The sequence below is a fragment of the Microcaecilia unicolor genome, chromosome 7 (genome assembly GCF_901765095.1).
Source record: "Microcaecilia unicolor chromosome 7, aMicUni1.1, whole genome shotgun sequence".
NCBI lineage: Eukaryota > Metazoa > Chordata > Amphibia > Gymnophiona > Siphonopidae > Microcaecilia > Microcaecilia unicolor.
In genome coordinates this window covers 3,064,101-3,083,465 of record NC_044037.1, presented here as the reverse complement: position 1 = coordinate 3,083,465, position 19,365 = coordinate 3,064,101, and the positions used below count along the sequence as shown (strand labels likewise).

The 19,365-nt window shown below is 44.0% G+C and overlaps 1 protein-coding gene across 5 annotated transcripts in view; it reads left to right on the top strand.

Annotated features, from left to right (window-relative positions):
• Positions 1-19,365, top strand: part of DLG3 (discs large MAGUK scaffold protein 3) — a 409,804-nt gene that overhangs the window by 203,936 nt on the left and 186,503 nt on the right. For all 5 annotated transcript variants that reach the window (XM_030208894.1, XM_030208893.1, XM_030208892.1 and 2 more), the window contains one exon: positions 8,117-8,219. In XM_030208894.1, coding sequence (XP_030064754.1) covers positions 8,117-8,219 — 103 coding nt within the window. The remainder of the gene's footprint in view (positions 1-8,116; positions 8,220-19,365) is intronic.

Genomic DNA, 19,365 nt, shown 5'->3' with positions numbered 1-19,365 from the left:
AAGTAGCTGGGGTGATTCCTGGTCAGGTATTTTGTTTCCAGGGCTAGGAATGTATGAGGATAGCATTCCAAATTTTTGGAGTCAGACGGCAGTCCCAGTCATTTCAAGAGGACCCCAGATTGCAGGTTCAGGAAGGACTACTGAGGTGTGACCACTGGTCGAGGAATGTTGCTGTGATGACTGGGCTAAGCAAGTTAAGAGAGGGGATATAAAAAAAAAGAGATAATTGTGAATAAAGGCTTATAATGCCATATAATCTGGTTTTGGTTGAGCCCCAGAGGAGCAAGTGGAAATTGCTGGACAAGAAATCAATAAAAATATCCTTGGAAGATCTAGACTTCCCATAAAGGTACACAGAGGCAGCTGGAAAGAGGGGCTATGCCTCAGTAACTTCTCAGTAACAGAATTGCAACTTGAAGGGGTAGGTTTCAGAAGTTGGGCACACTTGTCATGTGCATATACTGTATCTTATGCTAAACAAGTCCTTAGACCCAGGAGGCTGTAAATTTGGGGGTGGGGGTCAAGGAGATGACTGAATAATTGCTTTTCCATCAACCAGCTCATGGTAAGCTACAATGGCTGACAAATGTAGACAAATTTTGTTTTTAGCCCAGAGGCTGAGAAATGTAAGAGATAGTCCAATATGGTTTGAATTGGACATTGAAAGGAATTATAATGATTGGTGGTGTATCTGTGCACAAAGCAAGACCACTTGAATTGATAAAGTTTCTTTGAGGAAGTTTTGGGATACAAGAGTTGATCTTCTTGCTGAGTGAGTAATGAAGGCTACATACTAGGGGATAGCAACTGATCTGTCACTAGAGCATGATGCCAGGTAAACCAGAGTTGCCTTGGCCAATAAGTGATGTCCAAAATTAGCAACAACACTCAGGAGCTCTTGGGGGGTTGCACTTACTGCATGTTGTAAGGTCTCTGCCACCGGCAGACTCTTGGAAAAGTCTCCTGCACCGGGAGACTCTTGAGTCCCTCGGCCCTTTAGCTGAGCTGTGTGCTGTAATCCACTGCTAAAGAGCACACGGCAATCCACAAGGTCAGATCATTATACTTTATTGTAATCCCTTTGTGTCAACTGCTTCTCCAAAGGTAGTTCCCACCACAGCATTTCTCAAGAAGCATAGCAGTTCAACAGCATAGTATTCAAAACAAAAAAAACCCCCAAAAGGTTCCAAAATCTCAGCAGTTCATATAAAGCAGTTATGCAAAGCAATTCTTCAAACAAAGTAGCTCAAAAAGGGCTCAAACTCCCAGCAGTTCATGTATAGCAGGTATGCAAAGTAATTTTCCAAACACGGTAGCTCCAGAAAGGGTTCAAACCCTCCCCAGCAGTTCATGTCAGCAGTTAGGCAAAACAATTCCCCAAACACAGCAGTTCAGAAAGGGTTCAAACTCCCAGCAGTTCAAGTATAGCAGGTATGCAAAGTAATTCTCCAAACAAGGTAGATCAAAAAGGGTTCAAACTCCTCAGCAGTTCATGTAAGCAGTTATGCAAAACAATTCCCCAAACACAGCAGTTCAGAAAGGGTTCAAACTCCCAGCAGTTCAGAAAGGGTTCAAACTCCCAGCAGTTCATGTATAGGTTATGCCCAAACCACCACTCCTCCTCTCTCCCTTTCAAAAGAAATCAACCTAGGGAGAGTGGCAAGGGTCCCCCCCAACCAGGCCAGCATTATACCCTGACCACCACCCGCATGACCCTTCCATGGTAAACCTGTTCTCTCAGTTCCCCTCGTGGGATAGCCACCTTGTCACGAATGTGGTCGTGACCCTCTCAGGCTCACCTTATTTCCGGTGGTCTGCTTCTGAGCTGGCTTCTGTCTGTTCTTCCTGAGTTAGTTCTGCCTGTGTCTTTGTGTGCTGGCTGCTTCCAGCATGGCTCTGATTACTCCACTATACTGCACCTGTGTGTGTTAAGCCTCTCTGTGCTTCAGTATGCTTTCTGCCTGTGTTTTGGTTTGTGTTCCTGTTGCCCTCTGGTGGCTGCATTGGATTGTCTGTGTGCTGGTTCCCGTTCCAGACTTCAGCCCAGTCCAGTCCGGATCCTCCAGCCTGCCAGACTTGCTTGGCTGTATCTCAGCTGCTGCTGGGCTTATTAGCCATTTGGAACCTCTCTGCTTGGCCTTTGCATCATCTAAGGTCCCTGGTATGTGGATGTGCTCTGTGCACTTCTGCCTAGTCTAGTTTTATTCTGAGTTTTTGCCTGGTTCTTGTTTGTTTATGTGTAGTTAGCTTTGGTTTTATTGTTTAGTTCCTAGTCTTGTTTCTGGTCTGCATGTCCTTGTCTGGTGTCTGTGTTCTTTATTAGTGGCTGCTTGGCAGCTTTTAGTCCTGACTCCCTCCTGTCTGTGTTTCTGTCTTAGTGGCTGCCTGGCAGCTTGTAGTCTTGACTCTGTTGTGTGTTTCCTGTTGGTATCCAGTTTCTGCCCAGTCCGGTAAGTCCTGCCGGCCGCCTGCACCCAGGGGCTCAACTCCTGGGGAAGGGTGGCCAAGTGCAGGTGAAGCCTTGCTCCAGTCCTGTGTTCCATTCCAAGTGTTCCTGCTTTGCTTCTCCATGTCTGTAGTCCCTGCTTTGTGTGTATGTTAGCCCAGTGCTGGTTGGGGTGGTTTTGCCTGCCACTGCCGCTCCTTGGCAGCGGCCCAAGGGCTCACAAACCTAGTTGCTGCTTTGAAAACCTGACACACCTTTTCCCTTCTTCTACCAGGCTCTCTTCCCGAACAGCATTATACCCTGACCACCACCCACGTGACTCTTCCGTGGTAAACCTGTTCTCTCAGCTCCCCTCATGGGATAGCCACCCTTTCCCTTCTTCTACCAGGCTCTCCTCCCGAGCAGCCCTCTCCCATTTCACCTCCTTTCTTCCAGTTTAGTCAGAGCAGCAATCTCCATCAGCTCCTCTTGCTCTAGTTTCTCCCCCTTTTCTTCCCCTTGCCAGTCCATAGGTTCCTCCCCACACCCATTGCTCAGCTGCTCTCCATTTGCTTGATTGGGTAGGTTCAGAACTCCTTCCCTAATCCTGTCTGTCTGGGACAGGTTTTTCCAACTCCCTTCTCTTGCCCTTCTCCTGACCTCCTCTGGGGGCTGTTGGAGATTGAAGTTCACGTTTCTACCATGGAACCTACTCAGGGGCTGCTGGGAATTGTAGTCTTTTCCTTTTCTCCAATCCCCCAGGGGAAAAGACTCCTTCCTTTCTCTACCTAATCTCCCTCCCTCTCGAACCTCCTCGTTCCTCCATGTGCCTTCATTCTCCCTCTCACCCTCATATTCCTCACAGTGTTAACATCAAAAAATAGACTGCAGTAAATGCAAAGCCTGTGAGGCATGCCCTGCATCTACTATACTGGGCAGACAATTAACGCACAGACACTGCATTGCAGGCTCTCTGTGCTACTGGCCTCGGCATGTAACATAATTCCCATAAATTAACTGTCATCAATATAGATACCTGTGGTGGTACCACTCGTTGCCACAGCCCCCGCTCCCCCAATGACCAGTTCCACCCCCCCCCCCCCACCAACTCTTATACGGAAGCAGACCCCTAGTGGTAGTAATGCAAGGCTACTGCAATGGGTTACAGTGGCCATTTTGATGCCCAGAGCTGGATTTAGTGGAAGCAGTGGGAGAGGGGTATCACTCCTGTCCCAGCACATTATGGGGCTCATTTTCAAAGCAATTAGACTTACAAAGTTCCATAGATTACTGTGTAGCTTTCTAAGTCTAAGTGCTTTGAAAATATACATCCACACCACCACCACACCAACAATCACCTCCAGGTAAGCTGTCACAGTTGGCCATTGCTCCTCCAGCCCATGTCCCGCCCACTCCCACATTAGTTGGCCAACATGGGATTTTTACTATGCTGCCTGCTTTTTTTAACACAGTATTTATTAGCATGGGTTTGCACTAATGTCTACTGTGTGGTAAAAGCTGAGGAAAAAGCTTAATCCGATCCTTAGCAGACATCTCTTCACCAACTGATAACAGGGTGAAAATTCACATCTTTCCCACACAGAAATTGTTTCAATTGTTGAGGATCATAAAAAATATACTTTTCCTTCTGATAGTGAACAAAGAATAAAAATAGCAAATAACTAATCATTATAGCAATCCTTCGATATTCAGATAAAAATATAAAAAGAACATCTAAATAACTATGAATATCTAGATTTCTCAATTCAATTTAGAGATCAGATAGTCATTAAATAAAATAGTTTTTAGGTATTTTCAAAAGGAATCATAATGAGATTGAGATCTTAAATTTGCTGGCAGATGTAAATAATGAGCACAGGTCATGCACCATGGAACAGAGGAATTCCAAATTTTAACAGATCATTCATGATTTTTCTTAGATGTTACACCTTGAATAGATGAATACATAAGGTAATTATTATCCTTAAGTTTAAACATTAGCCTAGAAGAGGAACAATGAAGTATATTATAAACAAAAATCAATCATATATTATCCTTGCTCTAATTGGGAGCCAGTGCAGCTTGACCAATAAAGGAGTTACTCTATCATATTTATTGCAACTGAAAGCCAATTTAGTAGCAGTATTCGGCAAAAGCTGCAAGCTGTGTCTTGGAAAGTCCTATAGAGACAGAATTGCAATAATCTAATTGTGACAGTATGAAAGACTGAATCATAAGGGCATAGTTTAATAGATCTCAATTGTCTCAATTTGAAGAACACTTTTATTACTACATTATTAACTTGAGGTTCAAATGACAATGTAGAATCACACACGATTCCCAAAGCTTTAGAAGTATTTACCACTGGTAACTTATCAGATTGATCAATTGGAATAGACAGAGGGAGAGGAGCCAAATCTTTACCAAACCAGTATCTCAGGGTTTATTGTCCCTTAACTGTTTTAGAGCCCTATGTGCTCTATTTTGGTATGCAGTTCAAAAGTTGCTTTCCCTGAGGTAACCAAGATGACTTTACAGATCCACTGAAGCTCTTCTTCTGCATTTCCGTATTCACTTATTTCTGATATCCTCTGATTTAAGTTATAGTGGTGGAATGGTTTTCTAAATCTTCTAATTTCTCCCATGACTTCACTCAGTTTTGATTGGTCCATATTTAATTGTTGTTTCTAGTCTCTGGCCAAGCTTTGTAAGTTCAGCACAAAACTCTCCTAGAGTTGACTGCAGCTGACTAACTGCTACTATGCCATTCTTTATGCCGAAGAATTCTTCAGCTTCTTTCTTAGCGCAATAACATGAGAATCTTCACTATCCTCTGAGCTGTCTCCAGCTATGCTATCAATACTTTTGGGCAGGAACAAAATCTCAAGTTGGGGGTAACAAAACAACTATATCACAACCCAAAGCTCAAATCATATATTCCAAAAGCTATGACTCCTCAGCAAGCAACTCGTTTCACATGAGCCTCAAATCATGGCTCACCTAGCCTCCTCATCGGGTCAAAATAGCTCTTTTGGTTTAACTACTAATGACATACTATCCTTATACAGTATTTAAATGAAAAATCAAAAAGCAATTAGCTTCAATTGCAAACCGAACAATCACATGGTACAGTCTGTCATGTTGGCTGGAACGCTGGCAGGGTTTTTGGTAACTGAACGCAAAAAGTCCCACGAAAACAGTGGCAACAAACCTAGAAGTAGGGAATAAAGGAAGGCTGGACAAACCACAGGATCAACAGATACAATTTATTGCTGAGATGTATATGCACAAAAACATAAAATCAATGCTCAAGATTGTCACCATGTTTAGGGTACTTTGATCTTAATGTATCATTTAATTAAGTCATTATCATTTTATCTCTTACAATGCCTCACCAACTTGCTTCATTTCTTTGAAGGCGTGAATAAACATGTGGATAAAGGTGAGCCGGTTGATGTAGTGTATCTAGATTTTCAGAAAGCTTTTGATAAAGTTCCTCATGAGAGACTCCTGAGAAAAATAAAGAGTCATGGGATAGGAGGCAAGGTTCTGGTGTGGATTAGGAATTGATTATTGGACCGAAAACAGAGGGTAAGATTAAACTGTCATTTCGCTCAATGGAGGAGAGTGAACAGTGGAGTGCCGCAGGGATCTTACTTGGACCGGTACTATTTAACATATTTATAAATGATATGGCTTCAAAGAAGAGCGACTAAAATGATAAAGGAGACGGAACTCCTCTCGTATGAGGAAAGACTAAAGAGGTTAGGGCTCTTCAGCTTGGAAAAGAGACGGATGAGGGGAGATATGATTGAGGTTTATAAAATCCTGAGTGGTGTAGAACAAGTAGAAGTAAATCAATTGTTTACTCGTTCCAAAAGTACAAAGACTAGGGGATACTCAATGAAGTTACATGAAAATACTTTTAAAACAAATAGGAGGAAATATTTTTTTCAATCAACGAATAGTAAAGCTCTGGAACTCTTTGCCAGAGGAGATGGTAACAGCAATTAGCTTATCTGGGTTTAAAAAAGGTTTGGGCAAATTCCTGGAGGAAAAATCCGTAGTCTGCTATTGAGACAGACATGGGGAAGCAACAGCATGCCCTGGGATTTGTAGTATGGAGTGTTGCCATGATTTGGGTTTCTGCCAGGTACTTGTGACCTAGCTTGGTCACTGTTTGGAAAACAGAATACTGGGCTACATGGACCATTGATCTGACCCAGTATGGCTACTCTTATGTTCTTATAATGTATTCTGTCTAGAATATATGATTTTTTTAATGTATGAATCATTTATGTATGTTGTCTCATAATGTTCTACCAACAAGTTTATTTATATTGATATTTGTGTTAGTTATATATGTTTTTACTTGTAGACTCCTAAGGCAGGCACTTTTTGTACTGAAACACAGTGCCGTGTCGAGCACTGATTTTATGTTTTTGTACAGTTTCATAAACATCTCAGCAATAAATTTTAGCTGTTGATCCTGTGGTTTGTCCAGCCTTCCTTCATTCCCCACTTCTGGGTTTGTTGCCAGTTTTTTTTTTATACATCAGTTTTACTTTTTTTTATACATCAGTTTTACCTTTAATGAAACAGTTTACCATATTTGGGATGCAAAGTATACTCTTGCTGCTTAATACTTTGAAGATTTATATTTTGAGAAGACTCCCCGATGAAGGCTGTTTCAGCTGAAACCCGGCCTGTATTGAGTTCACCTGGCTGGGATTTGTTCATGCTGTACACACAATGAAATAACATGTTTTACAAGATAGTATCAACTTGATGCTCCAGTTTCTTCCACTTCCGTGCTTCTTTCGTACAGTCTTGTTGTGGTCCATCCTCTACTTCCTTTTGCGGTGCAATTCCCGCTGTATAGAAGTCCCTTAATCGATGGGCTTGTGTCATGTAGCCGTCTCTAGTTAATTACTACAGACTTACTGCAATCCAGCAGTTAAGAATTGGGCACTCTGCCTCTTTCTTTGCTAGGATAGACCTAGATTTTAACTTTTTGAGCCAGAGATCCAACTTAAGGTGGCTGTTCTCTGGTATGACATCACTTCCTCTCCCCAGCTTACCATTTTTTAATGGCTGGGAAGAGACCGTATCTGCCTCTAACTTTGTTTTTCCCTGCACTACTTTTTTTTTTTTTTGGTGAGGAAAGCCCCATCCAGTAGCGACACAGAAAAACTGACCACCAGAGAGGAGGCGCAATCACTGGCACGGGAATCCCTGCATGTGCTCAGGAAGGCTTTAGAAGACTTCCTGAGCTAGAGGAGAGCATTTCTGGGTTGGTGACTACTACTACTACTACTACTATTTAGCATTTCTATAGCGCTACAAGGCGTACTGGTGACAGTGTGACATCATCATCTTGTGTGTCTGCATTCCTCTGCAGTCGTTACAGAATCTCATAATCTACATTTACTAAGAATATTTTATAGGTTGTTATCTGTTGTTATGTTCTCCACTTCTGCATTCTAAAAAATGCTACAAAAGGAAGTTTGTTGATATGAATTTGAATGAGTTACTCCCACATTTGTAGTTAATTGGACCATATGATGATATCAGAACTCATGGGAGTTGATTTCTCAAATATAAAGTATCATAAATCAGAACATAAATGCTTTCTAGTTGGTATAATGCCTTGGAGGGTAGATTTACAGTAAATCATTGTTTCTTTCTCAGGTGAATGGTGTAAACCTGCGGAATGCGACCCATGAACAGGCAGCTGCAGCGCTGAAACGGGCAGGACAGACAGTCACAATCTTGGCACAGTACAGACCTGAAGGTAGGCAACTGAATCTCTATGTCACATCCTGTACCACAAACTCCACCATGGGTGTCCTAGTGTTTGAAGAGCAGGGTGAACATCAGGAAAGCCACGGTTTGAATCCTGTTGACGCTCTTTGTGATTGTATACAAGTAACTTTACCCTACACTGCCTCAGGTTCAAACAGGGCTAGATTTACTAATGTGTATGAATGTGTTAATATCATTTTACAACATTTTACTTAATGGAAGCCCTATTATTCTCATTGGGGCCTACTAACTAATTTAGGGCCCCTTTTACCAAGCGGCAGTAAAAGGGGCCCTGCGGTGGCATCAGCACTCAGGTTTGCTGCACGCCAGCGCTCCCTTTTACCACTGCCCAATAAAAGGTTTTTTTTTTTTAAACAGGAAATGGCCATGCGGTAAGGTAAGCACTTGCCGTGCAGCAATTTCCAAGGCGAGCCCTTGCCACCACCTATTTAGGTAAGCTCCTGGCACTGGAAATGGCACGTGGTGGGGCCAGACTGAAGCGGCAGTACAGATGCCACAGCTTTGTAAAAGGGTCCCTAAGTGCATAAAACCAGAGTTACTCACCTGTAATGGATTCTCTGTGGACAGCAGGATGCAGGTCCTCATAGCCTGCATGACACCATTGATGGAACCTGTGCAGGAAAGCTTCTCCAGCTTATTAAATATAAGAAACTCTTGGTCACTTCATTGTGCATATGCATATGCACCATTTCTTCCTGCTGCTGTCGCGTGGGACCACCTCAGTTTACCCATTTAGTCTGAGTAGAATACAATTCCTTGACGTGGTGGATGTGTGAGGAGTTATTTTCTTTTGTCCATGGAGAACACCTAATAAAGGTAAGTAATTTGGTTTTCTCCTAGGACAAGCAGGTTAGCAAGTCCTTACAACATGGGACTCCCTAGCTACTGGCTGCTTTCAACAGAAAAAAGGGAAAGAAAATAACAAGGCACTACTACAGGCATACACCAAAATACATTTGGTGACAACTAGCCATTTTTTTAAAATTGGCAGGCAGCTTAGAACAGAAAAGTAATGAGCCTGGTGGGGGGGGGGGGGGGGGGATGGATTCTAAACCTCAGAGAGGTTCTGGAGGACTGATTGGTCAAACCTACAGTTATCTCAAGAGTCCTTTTCCAAACAATAATGAGCAGTGAATGTATGAACAGATGTCCATGTTGCAGCCTTGCAAATTTCCTCCATGGAGGCTGATCTTGTGAACTACTGATGTCACCATAGCCTTGACCCTCATGAGTTTAGCCTGCTGGACATAAGTGAGGCAAATGCAGTCTGCTAGCTAATTAGATAGTGTATGTTTGTTCATAGCAACCCCCATCCTATCAGGGTCAAAAGAAACAAGAAGCTGAGTAGACTTTCTAAGGGTTTTAGTTCACTCTAAACAGAAAGCCAAGGCTCTCTAACAATCCAACATGTGTAGTGCTTTTTCACCTTTGGGCATGAGGTCTGTGCTGGGACCGCTGCTTTTTAACCTATTTATAAATGATCTAGAGATGGGAGTAACTAGTGAGGTAATTAAATTTGCTCACGACAAAGTTATTCAAAGTTGTTAAATTGCAAGAGTATTGTGAAAAATTACAAGAGGACCTTACCAGACTGGGAGACTGGGCGTCTAAATGGCAGATGACGTATAATGTGAACAAGTGCAAAGTGATGCATGTGGGAAAGAGGAACCCAAAATATAGCTACGTGATGCAAGGTTCCAAGTTAGGAGTCACCGACCAGGAAAGGGATCTAGGTGTCATCGTTGATGATACGTTGAAACCTTCTGCTCAGTGTGTTGCTGCGGCTAAGAAAGCAAATAGAATGTTAGGTATTATTAGGAAAGGAATGGAAAACAAAAATGAGGATGTTATAATGCCCTTGTATTGCTCCATAGTGCGACCTCATCTTGAATACTGTGTGCAGTTCTGGTCACTGCATCTCAAAAAAGAAACAGTGGCATTAGAAAAGGTACAGAGAAGGGTGATTAAAATGATAAAGGCGATGGGATGACTTCCCTAAGAGGAAAAGATAAAGTGGCTAGGGTTCTTCAGCTTGAAGAAAAGATGGCTGAGGGGAGATATGATAGAGGTCTATAAAATAATGAGTGGAACCGGTAGACGTGAATCACTTGTTTACTCTTTCCAAAAATACTAGGACTAGGGGGTACACAATGAAGCTACAAAGTAGTAAATTTAAAACGAATCAGAGAAAATATTTCTTCACTCAACATGTAATTAAACTCTGGAATTTGTTGCCATATAATGTAGTAAAAGCAGTTAGCTTAGCGGGGTTTTAAAAAGGTTTAGATAGTTTCTTAAAATTCCATAAGCCATTATTAAAATGGACTTGGAGAAAATCCACTGCTTATTTCTAGGATAAGCAGCATAAAATGTATTGTACTGTTTTGGGATCTTGCCAGGTACTTGTAACATGGATTGGCTACTGTTGGAAACAGGATGCTGGGCTTGATGGACCTTCAGTCTGTCCCAGTATGGTAATACTTATGTTCTTACGTTCTTACACAGAAATGGCACCTTTGTGTACAAACGCCTTGGATCTTGGTGTTAGCTTTTTGCTTCATTGTCCTTGTACTTGTGTTATTGTTTTGAAGACAAATCTTATGTGCTTTTTACTCTACAAAAACCTTTTGGAATTTATTTTGGCAAAGGAAAAAAGTTAGGGTACAGACGTGAATGTCCCAGGTTACACCGTAGGGGCTGGCTCAAGATGTTAATTTGTGATAGTGTCTGATATTTATTTCTTGTTTCTACCAGTACTTTTTCTTAATCTTGGCTCTATTTTCCTATATCGGGGTGGATGAATATATTTTAATTTTTTTCTATAGTCTTATTTCTCTGTTTTATTCTTGCTGATTTCAATTGTCATAATGGTTATGTTTTGATTATAAATATTTGAAATTAAGAAATAAAAAGTAAAAACAAACTGTAAGACCTCCAGTTGTAAAATGTTGTCAGGCAAGTTCACAGAAGTTATAGTTTGCCTCTCAACATTCAAGCTGCTAGGGTGCGAGAATCAATATTGGAGTTCTCTTAATTTGTGTGATCAGTAATTGGGAATTCTCCAGTTTTATAAGTCTCCTTACAGAAAGTTCCAGGAGATGAGGGAACCACATTTGCCTCGGCTAAAATAAGCTGTTCTTGTGAAAGTTCATAAATTCACTTCTCAAGTTATGTTATGAATTTTGTTTGAACGCTGTGTTGTTTTTATGAACAGCGATTTCTTCTGAAGAAGCATACTAGCGAAACTCTGCATGAGTAAAGGAACGCTTTAAAGACATATTTCTATGGAAGGTCTGCTGTAATGGATTGAAGAAACAAGATTGTACCTAGAGCTGTGAGCTTGTGATACACTATGAATATTTTGGTCCTCTTTTTTCTTTTTGGACACACACCGTTGAAAATGGTAATCAGGAGCAAATGGTAAAACCTGTATGGGTTTTTTGAATTGCTCATTAGTGACTTGTATTGCATTCAGGGAGATCCTCCTTGAGAAGTGAATTTATGAACTTTCACAAGAACAACATATTTATGATGTTTATATATTTGATTAACGGTGGTTGCTTTGAAAATATTGAGTTGTGACAAGTCATAATTTAGTATTTACATGTATAGGAACATGGAATTTTTTGTATCAATGCCACAGTCATGGCAATTAAAAATTGAACACATTCACAGCTTCAACAAAATTGTTTTGATGTAAAGTTTATCAATATATGATGCATAATTTGCCTTATTGTTATGATTATTATTTTGTCAGTGTGCTTTGTTTGTTACTAAATTTCAACTGCCAGACACTCAACCATTATTTTAATGTTCGGAGAACCCTTCTCATTGTTTCTACTCCCTCCAGGGTATTGGCTATTTTTGTGTCATCCGCAAAAAGGCACACCTTTCCTTCCAACCCTTCAGCAATATCTCCCACAAATATATTAAACAGAATAGGCTCCAGCACCGACCCCTGAGGAACTCCACTGCTCACCTACCTTTCCTCCGAGTGGATTCCATTTACAACCACCCTCTGCCACCTGTCGGTCAACCAGTTTCCTATCCAGTTCACCACATTTGGTCCTAAGTTCAACCCTTTCAGCTTATTCATGAGTCTTCTGTCGGGGACCATATCAAAGCTTTGCTGAAATCCAAGTAGAACTGGTTGAAAGATAGGAAGCAGAGAGTAGGATTGCGTGGCCAGTATTCTCAGTGGAGGAGGGTAGTTAGTGGGGTCCCGCAGGGGTCTGTGCTGGGTCCGTTGCTTTTTAATGTATTTATAAATGACCTAGAGATGGGAATAACTAGTGAGGTAATTAAATTCGCCGATGACACAAAATTATTCAGGGTCGTCAAGTCGCAGGAGGAATGTGAACGATTACAGGAGGACCTTGCGAGACTGGGAGAATGGGCGTGCAAGTGGCAGATGAAGTTCAATGTTGACAAGTGCAAAGTGATGCATGTGGGTAAGAGGAACCCGAATTATAGCTACGTCTTGCAAGGTTCCGCGTTAGGAGTTACGGATCAAGAAAGGGATCTGGGTGTCGTCGTCGATGATACGCTGAAACCTTCTGCTCAGTGTGCTGCTGCGGCTAGGAAAGCGAATAGAATGTTGGGTGTTATTAGGAAGGGTATGGAGTCCAGGTGTGCGGATGTTATAATGCCGTTGTATCGCTCCATGGTGCGACCGCACCTGGAGTATTGTGTTCAGTACTGGTCTCCGTATCTCAAAAAAAGATATAGTAGAATTGGAAAAGGTACAGCGAAGGGCGACGAAAATGATAGTGGGGATGGGACGACTTTCCTATGAAGAGAGGCTGAGAAGGCTAGGGCTTTTCAGCTTGGAGAAGAGACGGCTGAGGGGAGATATGATAGAAGTGTATAAAATAATGAGTGGAATGGATCGGGTGGATGTGAAGCGACTGTTCACGCTATCCAAAAATACTAGGACTAGAGGGCATGAGTTGAAGCTACAGTGTGGTAAATTTAAAACGAATCAGAGAAAATTTTTCTTCACCCAACGTGTAATTAGACTCTGGAATTCGTTGCCGGAGAACGTGGTACGGGCGGTTAGCTTGACGGAGTTTAAAAAGGGGTTAGATAGATTCCTAAAGGACAAGTCCATAGACCGCTATTAAATGGACTTGGAAAAATTCCGCATTTTTAGGTATAACTTGTCTGGAATGTTTTTACGTTTGGGGAGCGTGCCAGGTGCCCTTGACCTGGATTGGCCACTGTCGGTGACAGGATGCTGGGCTAGATGGACCTTTGGTCTTTCCCAGTATGGCACTACTTATGTACTTATGTACTTAGATTACATCTAGCGCACATCCTTCATCCAGTTCTTTGGTCACCCAGTCAAAGAAGTCAATAAGATTCATTTAGCAGAGTTTTCCTTTGGTAAAGCCATGTTGCCTCAGGTACGGTAACCCTTTGGCTTCTAGAAAGCTAACTATCCTTTTTTTCAGCAGTGACTCCATTATTTTTCCTACCACCGACGTCAGACTTACCGGTCTGTAGTTTCCCACCTCTTCCCTGTATCCACTTTTGTGAAGAGGGACCACATCAGCTCATCTCCAATCTCGCAGAACCCCTTCTTGTCTCTAAAGATCTATTAAATAAATCTTTAAGAGGTCCCGCCTCTTTGAGCTCCTTCAGTATCATGGGAAGTATCCCATCCAGCCCCATAGATTTGTCCACCTTGATTCTCCAGCTGTTTATAAACTCTTTCTTCCATAAACGGCGCAGTATCCATTCCATTCCCAGATGTTTCCTCAGAAGCCGACCGTGGTCCTTCTCCAGGATTTTCCTCCATGAACACCGAAGAGAATTATTTAGCTTTATCTTCATCACTCTCCATATAACCATTCTCATTATCTTTCAGTCTTGCAATTCCATTCCTATCTTTTCTCCTTTCTCCAATATATCTGAAAAAGGTCTTGTCACCTCTCTCTACATCTTTAGCCATTTTTTCTTCTGCTTGCACTTTCGCTAGCCGTATTTCCCATTTCACTTCTTTGAGTTTAATCCGATGATCTTTTCCATGATCCTCTCGTTGCGTTCTTTTATATTTCTTGAACAAAGCCTCTTTTGCTCTTATTTTTTCAGCTACTTGTTTGGAGAACCATATAGGCTTCCTGCTTCTCTTGTTTTTGTTTACTTTCCTTGCATAAAGATCAGTTGCCATATTTATAGCAGCCTCTAGCTTTGACCACTGATTTTCCACATCTCCTGTGCCTTCCCATGCTAACAGCTCGTTCTTCAGGTATTCCCCCATTTTATCAAAATCAGTACGTCTGAAATCCAGTACTTTCAGTTTTGTGCGTCCGCACTCCGCCTTCGCCCTTATATCAAACTATATGGTGTGATGATCACTATTACCTAGGTGGGCACCCACCCGGATATTGGAAACACTGCCTCCATTCGTGAGCACTAGATCTAGCATCGACCCTTCCCTTGTGGGTTCCGTCATCATTTGTCTGAGCAAGGCACTTTGACAGGCGTCCACAATCTCCCCTACTTCTTTCTGATTCTGCAGACGGGATGTTCCAATCCACGTCAGACAAATTGAAATCTCCCAACAGTAGCACCTCCCCTTTCATAACAATCTTTTGAATATCTTCTATCAGATCCTTGTCTAACTTCTCCGTTTGTGCCGGAGGTCTGTAGGTAACCCCCGTGTGGATACAGGTTCCATCTTCTCTTTCCAGGATGATCCATAAAGTTTCCTCCTTTCCCCAGGTTCCCCGCATTTCAGCAGCTCTGATATTGTCTCTCACATACAGCGACACTCCTCCACCTCTTCGGCCCTCTCTATCCTTCCTAAAAAGATTATAGCCCGGTATGGTCACATCCCATTCATGGGAATCATTGAACCACATCTCTGTAATAGCAACAATATCCAAGTTTTCTTCAAACATCAGGGCTTGCAAGTCTTGAACCTTTTTACTTAGACTACAAGCATTTGTGCTCATTGCTTTCCATGTGCTTAGTGAGTTTAGGTGGTTTTCTATATTTACATGACATTTCCCTCTGCCATTGTGTTTATTCTGGGGGTGACTTTCTGAATTCCCTTGTTTCCATTTGTCACCCCCACCCTCTAGTTTAAATGTCTAGAAACATACTGTCTGAATTTCTCCCCAAGGATCCCTTTTCCCATCACAGAAAGATGTAGCACATCATTACAGTACAGCCCTTCTCACTGGCAGGGTTGCTTTTAGATAAGTATGAAGCCTAGGGACAGAGAAAGTATATGCGTATGTGTACAGCGTTGCTTACGTTTAGTAGTGCTATTGAAATGATTAGTACTAGTAGTGGTAGATTTGCTGTCCCTTCCTGCCCTTGGTGAGTTCTGTCCTATCCTGCCTGGCAGTACAATCTGGGGCTGGCCTCCTCGTCACTCTGTACAGTCCTGCTGGGCTCATCCCTGGCTGTTAGACCCATTCATGTACCGGACCTCCTCTTCCTGTTCACTTCCTGAGGTATGGTTCCTTTCACCCACCTCAGTAAATAGCAGGTCATTCTCCTGCTCATTTCTCAGGGTTTTCAATCCCTCCACCCCAGAGAGCTTGTACTGTTTTCATTGCGCCCCTGTTACTGGGTAGAAACTCTTCACCATACTCCTGCAACCCCTGTTTCTTTTGCCAGGTCAGGATATCCCCTTTGCTTCTTGGGTCTCCATGGGGGTTTGGGCTACCAAAGACCCTGCCATTTGTCACACATGGGCTTTTATCCCTTCCAAACCTCATCCCCATGCATTAGAACACTATCAATTATATTTTCATAACATCCACAACTATATTAGTCACCCAACTCCACCCACTCAGTAGGGCAGATTATTATTCTGATGTCTGCTGTCTGGCATTCCCTCTATCTCCTCCTGTTTTCCGTGACAGGCTTCATCGTAGTAACTCCTGGGGCAAACTCCCTCATCACTTCCTCTTATCACCAGTTTCCCCAGGAGGTTGTATGTTGTATAAGCGTCCTTTATGTCCAAAGAACATTACCAATCTCCCTTTTTAAAAAAAATGGAATTAGAGTGCTCAGGGAACCATCTTGTACTTTTCTCTTACATAGTAACATAGTAACATAGACGGCAGATAGAGACATGTACAGTCCATCCAGTCTGCCCAACAAGATAAACTCATTTTACATGGTATGTGATACTTTATATGTATACCCAAGTTTGATTTGTCCCTGCCATTTTCAGGGCACAGACCGTAGAAGTCTGCCCAGTACTGTTCTTGTACTAAGTTCTAAAGCTAACGTCAAAGCCCCTTAAAATTTACACTCCAGCCCATCCCTATCTATTCAGTCACGATCAGGGCGTTGACCGTAGAATTCTGCCCAGTTCCCATTTTGTTTCCCAATTACTGGTGTTGCCACCAATCTCTGCTAAGATTCCATGGAACCATTACATAAGTATTGCCATACTGGGAAAGACCAAGGTCCATTGAGCCCAGCATCCTGTTTCCAACAGTGGCCAATCTAGGTCACAAATACGCAGCAAGATCCCAAAAATGTACAAAACATTTTATACTGCTTATCCCAGAAATAGTGGATTTTCCCCAAGTCCATTTAATAACGGTCTATGGACCTTTTCTAATTCCACTATATCTTTTTTGAGATGCGGCGACCAGAATTGAACACAATATATGAGGTGCTGTCGCACCATGGAGCGATACAAAGGCATTATAACATCCTCATTTTTGTTTTCCATTCCTTTCCTAATAATACCTAACATTCTATTTGCTTTCTTAGCCACAGCAGCACACTGAGCAGAAGGTTTCAACCATAGGCGTAGTTTGACTGTTTCATTTGGGGGGGGCAAAGAATGGGCGGAGCATATTAGCATATCATTTGCATATATAAATATGCAAATGAATATGCTAATATGGAGGAAGGAAATGAAATTTACAGGCAAAATATCACAGATGCATATTTCAAAAAGCTGACACATTTCAATTAATAAATTATGAATAAAATACTTTTATTTACCTTTGTTGTCTGATCATTTAGTTTTTCTATTCGCTTTGATCCCAGTGTCTTCTGTTTTATGCAGTGTCTTCTTTCCAGTAGGTTTCCCTCTGCTCCCCACCCTCCCAGTCCCATCCATCTCTTGCTCCTTCCCTCTGCTCCCCAACCCTCCCAGTTCCATCCATCTTCTGTTCCTTCCCTCTGCTCACCATCCCTCCGTCCCATCCATCTTCGGCTCCTTCCCTCTGCTGTGCCTGACCTCTCCCAATCCCATCCATCTCCTGGTCCATCCCTCTGCTTCCCACCCCTCCCAGTCCCATCCATCTCTTGCTCCTTCCCTCTGCTTCCCACCCCTCCCAGTCCCATTCATCTCCTGCTCCTTCCCACCCCTCCCAGTCCCATCCATCTCCTGCTCCTTCCCTCTGCTTCCCACCCCACCCAGTCCCATCCATCTCCTGCTCCTTCCCTCTGCTTCCCACCCCACCAAGTCCCATCCATCTCCTGCTCCTTCCCTCTGCTTCCCACCCCTCCCAGTCCCATCCATCTCTTGCTCCTTCCCTCTGCTTCCCACCCCTCCCAGTCCCATTCATCTCCTGCTCCTTCCCACCCCTCCCAGTCCCATCCATCTCTTGCTCCTTCCCTCTGCTTCCCACCCCTCCCAGGCCCATTCATTTCTTGCTCCTTCCCTCTGCTTCCCACCCCTCCCAGTCCCATCCATCTCTTGCTCCTTCCCTCTGCTTCCCACCCCTCCCAGTCCCATTCATTTCCTGCTCCTTCCCTCTGCTTCCCACCCCTCCCAGTCCCATTCATCTCCTGCTCCTTCCCACCCCTCCCAGTCCCATCCATCTCTTGCTCCTTCCCTCTGCTCCCCAACCCTCCCAGTTCCATCCATCTTCTGTTCCTTCCCTCTGCTCACCATCCCTCCACCATCTTCGGCTCCTTCCCTCTGCTGTGCCTGACCTCTCCCAATCCCATCCATCTCCTGGTCCATCCCTCTGCTTCCCACCCCTCCCAGTCCCATCCATCTCTTGCTCCTTCCCTCTGCTTCCCACCCCTCCCAGTCCCATTCATCTCCTGCTCCTTCCCACCCCTCCCAGTCCCATCCATCTCTTGCTCCTTCCCTCTGCTTCCCACCCCACCCAGTCCCATCCATCTCCTGCTCCTTCCCTCTGCTTCCCACCCCACCAAGTCCCATCCATCTCCTGCTCCTTCCCTCTGCTTCCCACCCCTCCCAGTCCCATCCATCTCTTGCTCCTTCCCTCTGCTTCCCACCCCTCCCAGTCCCATCCATCTCTTGCTCCTTCCCTCTGCTCCCCAACCCTCCCAGTTCCATCCATCTTCTGTTCCTTCCCTCTGCTCACCATCCCTCCGTCCCATCCATCTTCGGCTCCTTCCCTCTGCTGTGCCTGACCTCTCCCAATCCCATCCATCTCCTGGTCCATCCCTCTGCTTCCCACCCCTCCCAGTCCCATCCATCTCTTGCTCCTTCCCTCTGCTTCCCACCCCTCCCAGTCCCATTCATCTCCTGCTCCTTCCCACCCCTCCCAGTCCCATCCATCTCCTGCTCCTTCCCTCTGCTTCCCACCCCTCCCAGTCCCATCCATCTCTTGCTCCTTCCCTCTGCTTCCCACCCCACCCAGTCCCATCCATCTCCTGCTCCTTCCCTCTGCTTCCCACCCCACCAAGTCCCATCCATCTCCTGCTCCTTCCCTCTGCTTCCCACCCCTCCCAGTCCCATCCATCTCTTGCTCCTTCCCTCTGCTTCCCACCCCTCCCAGTCCCATTCATCTCCTGCTCCTTCCCACCCCTCCCAGTCCCATCCATCTCCTGCTCCTTCCCTCTGCTTCCCACCCCTCCCAGTCCCATCCATCTCTTGCTCCTTCCCTCTGCTTCCCACCCCTCCCAGGCCCATTCATTTCTTGCTCCTTCCCTCTGCTTCCCACCCCTCCCAGTCCCATCCATCTCTTGCTCCTTCCCTCTGCTTCCCACCCCTCCCAGTCCCATTCATTTCCTGCTCCTTCCCTCTGCTTCCCACCCCTCCCAGTCCCATCCATCTTCTACTGCCCGGCCCCCCCCCCCCGCGAGGTCCAAGATGGTGACTCCGTTTACCCCCTCTCTTCCTCCCTCCCTCCGGCGCAGGCAACAGTCTTCAG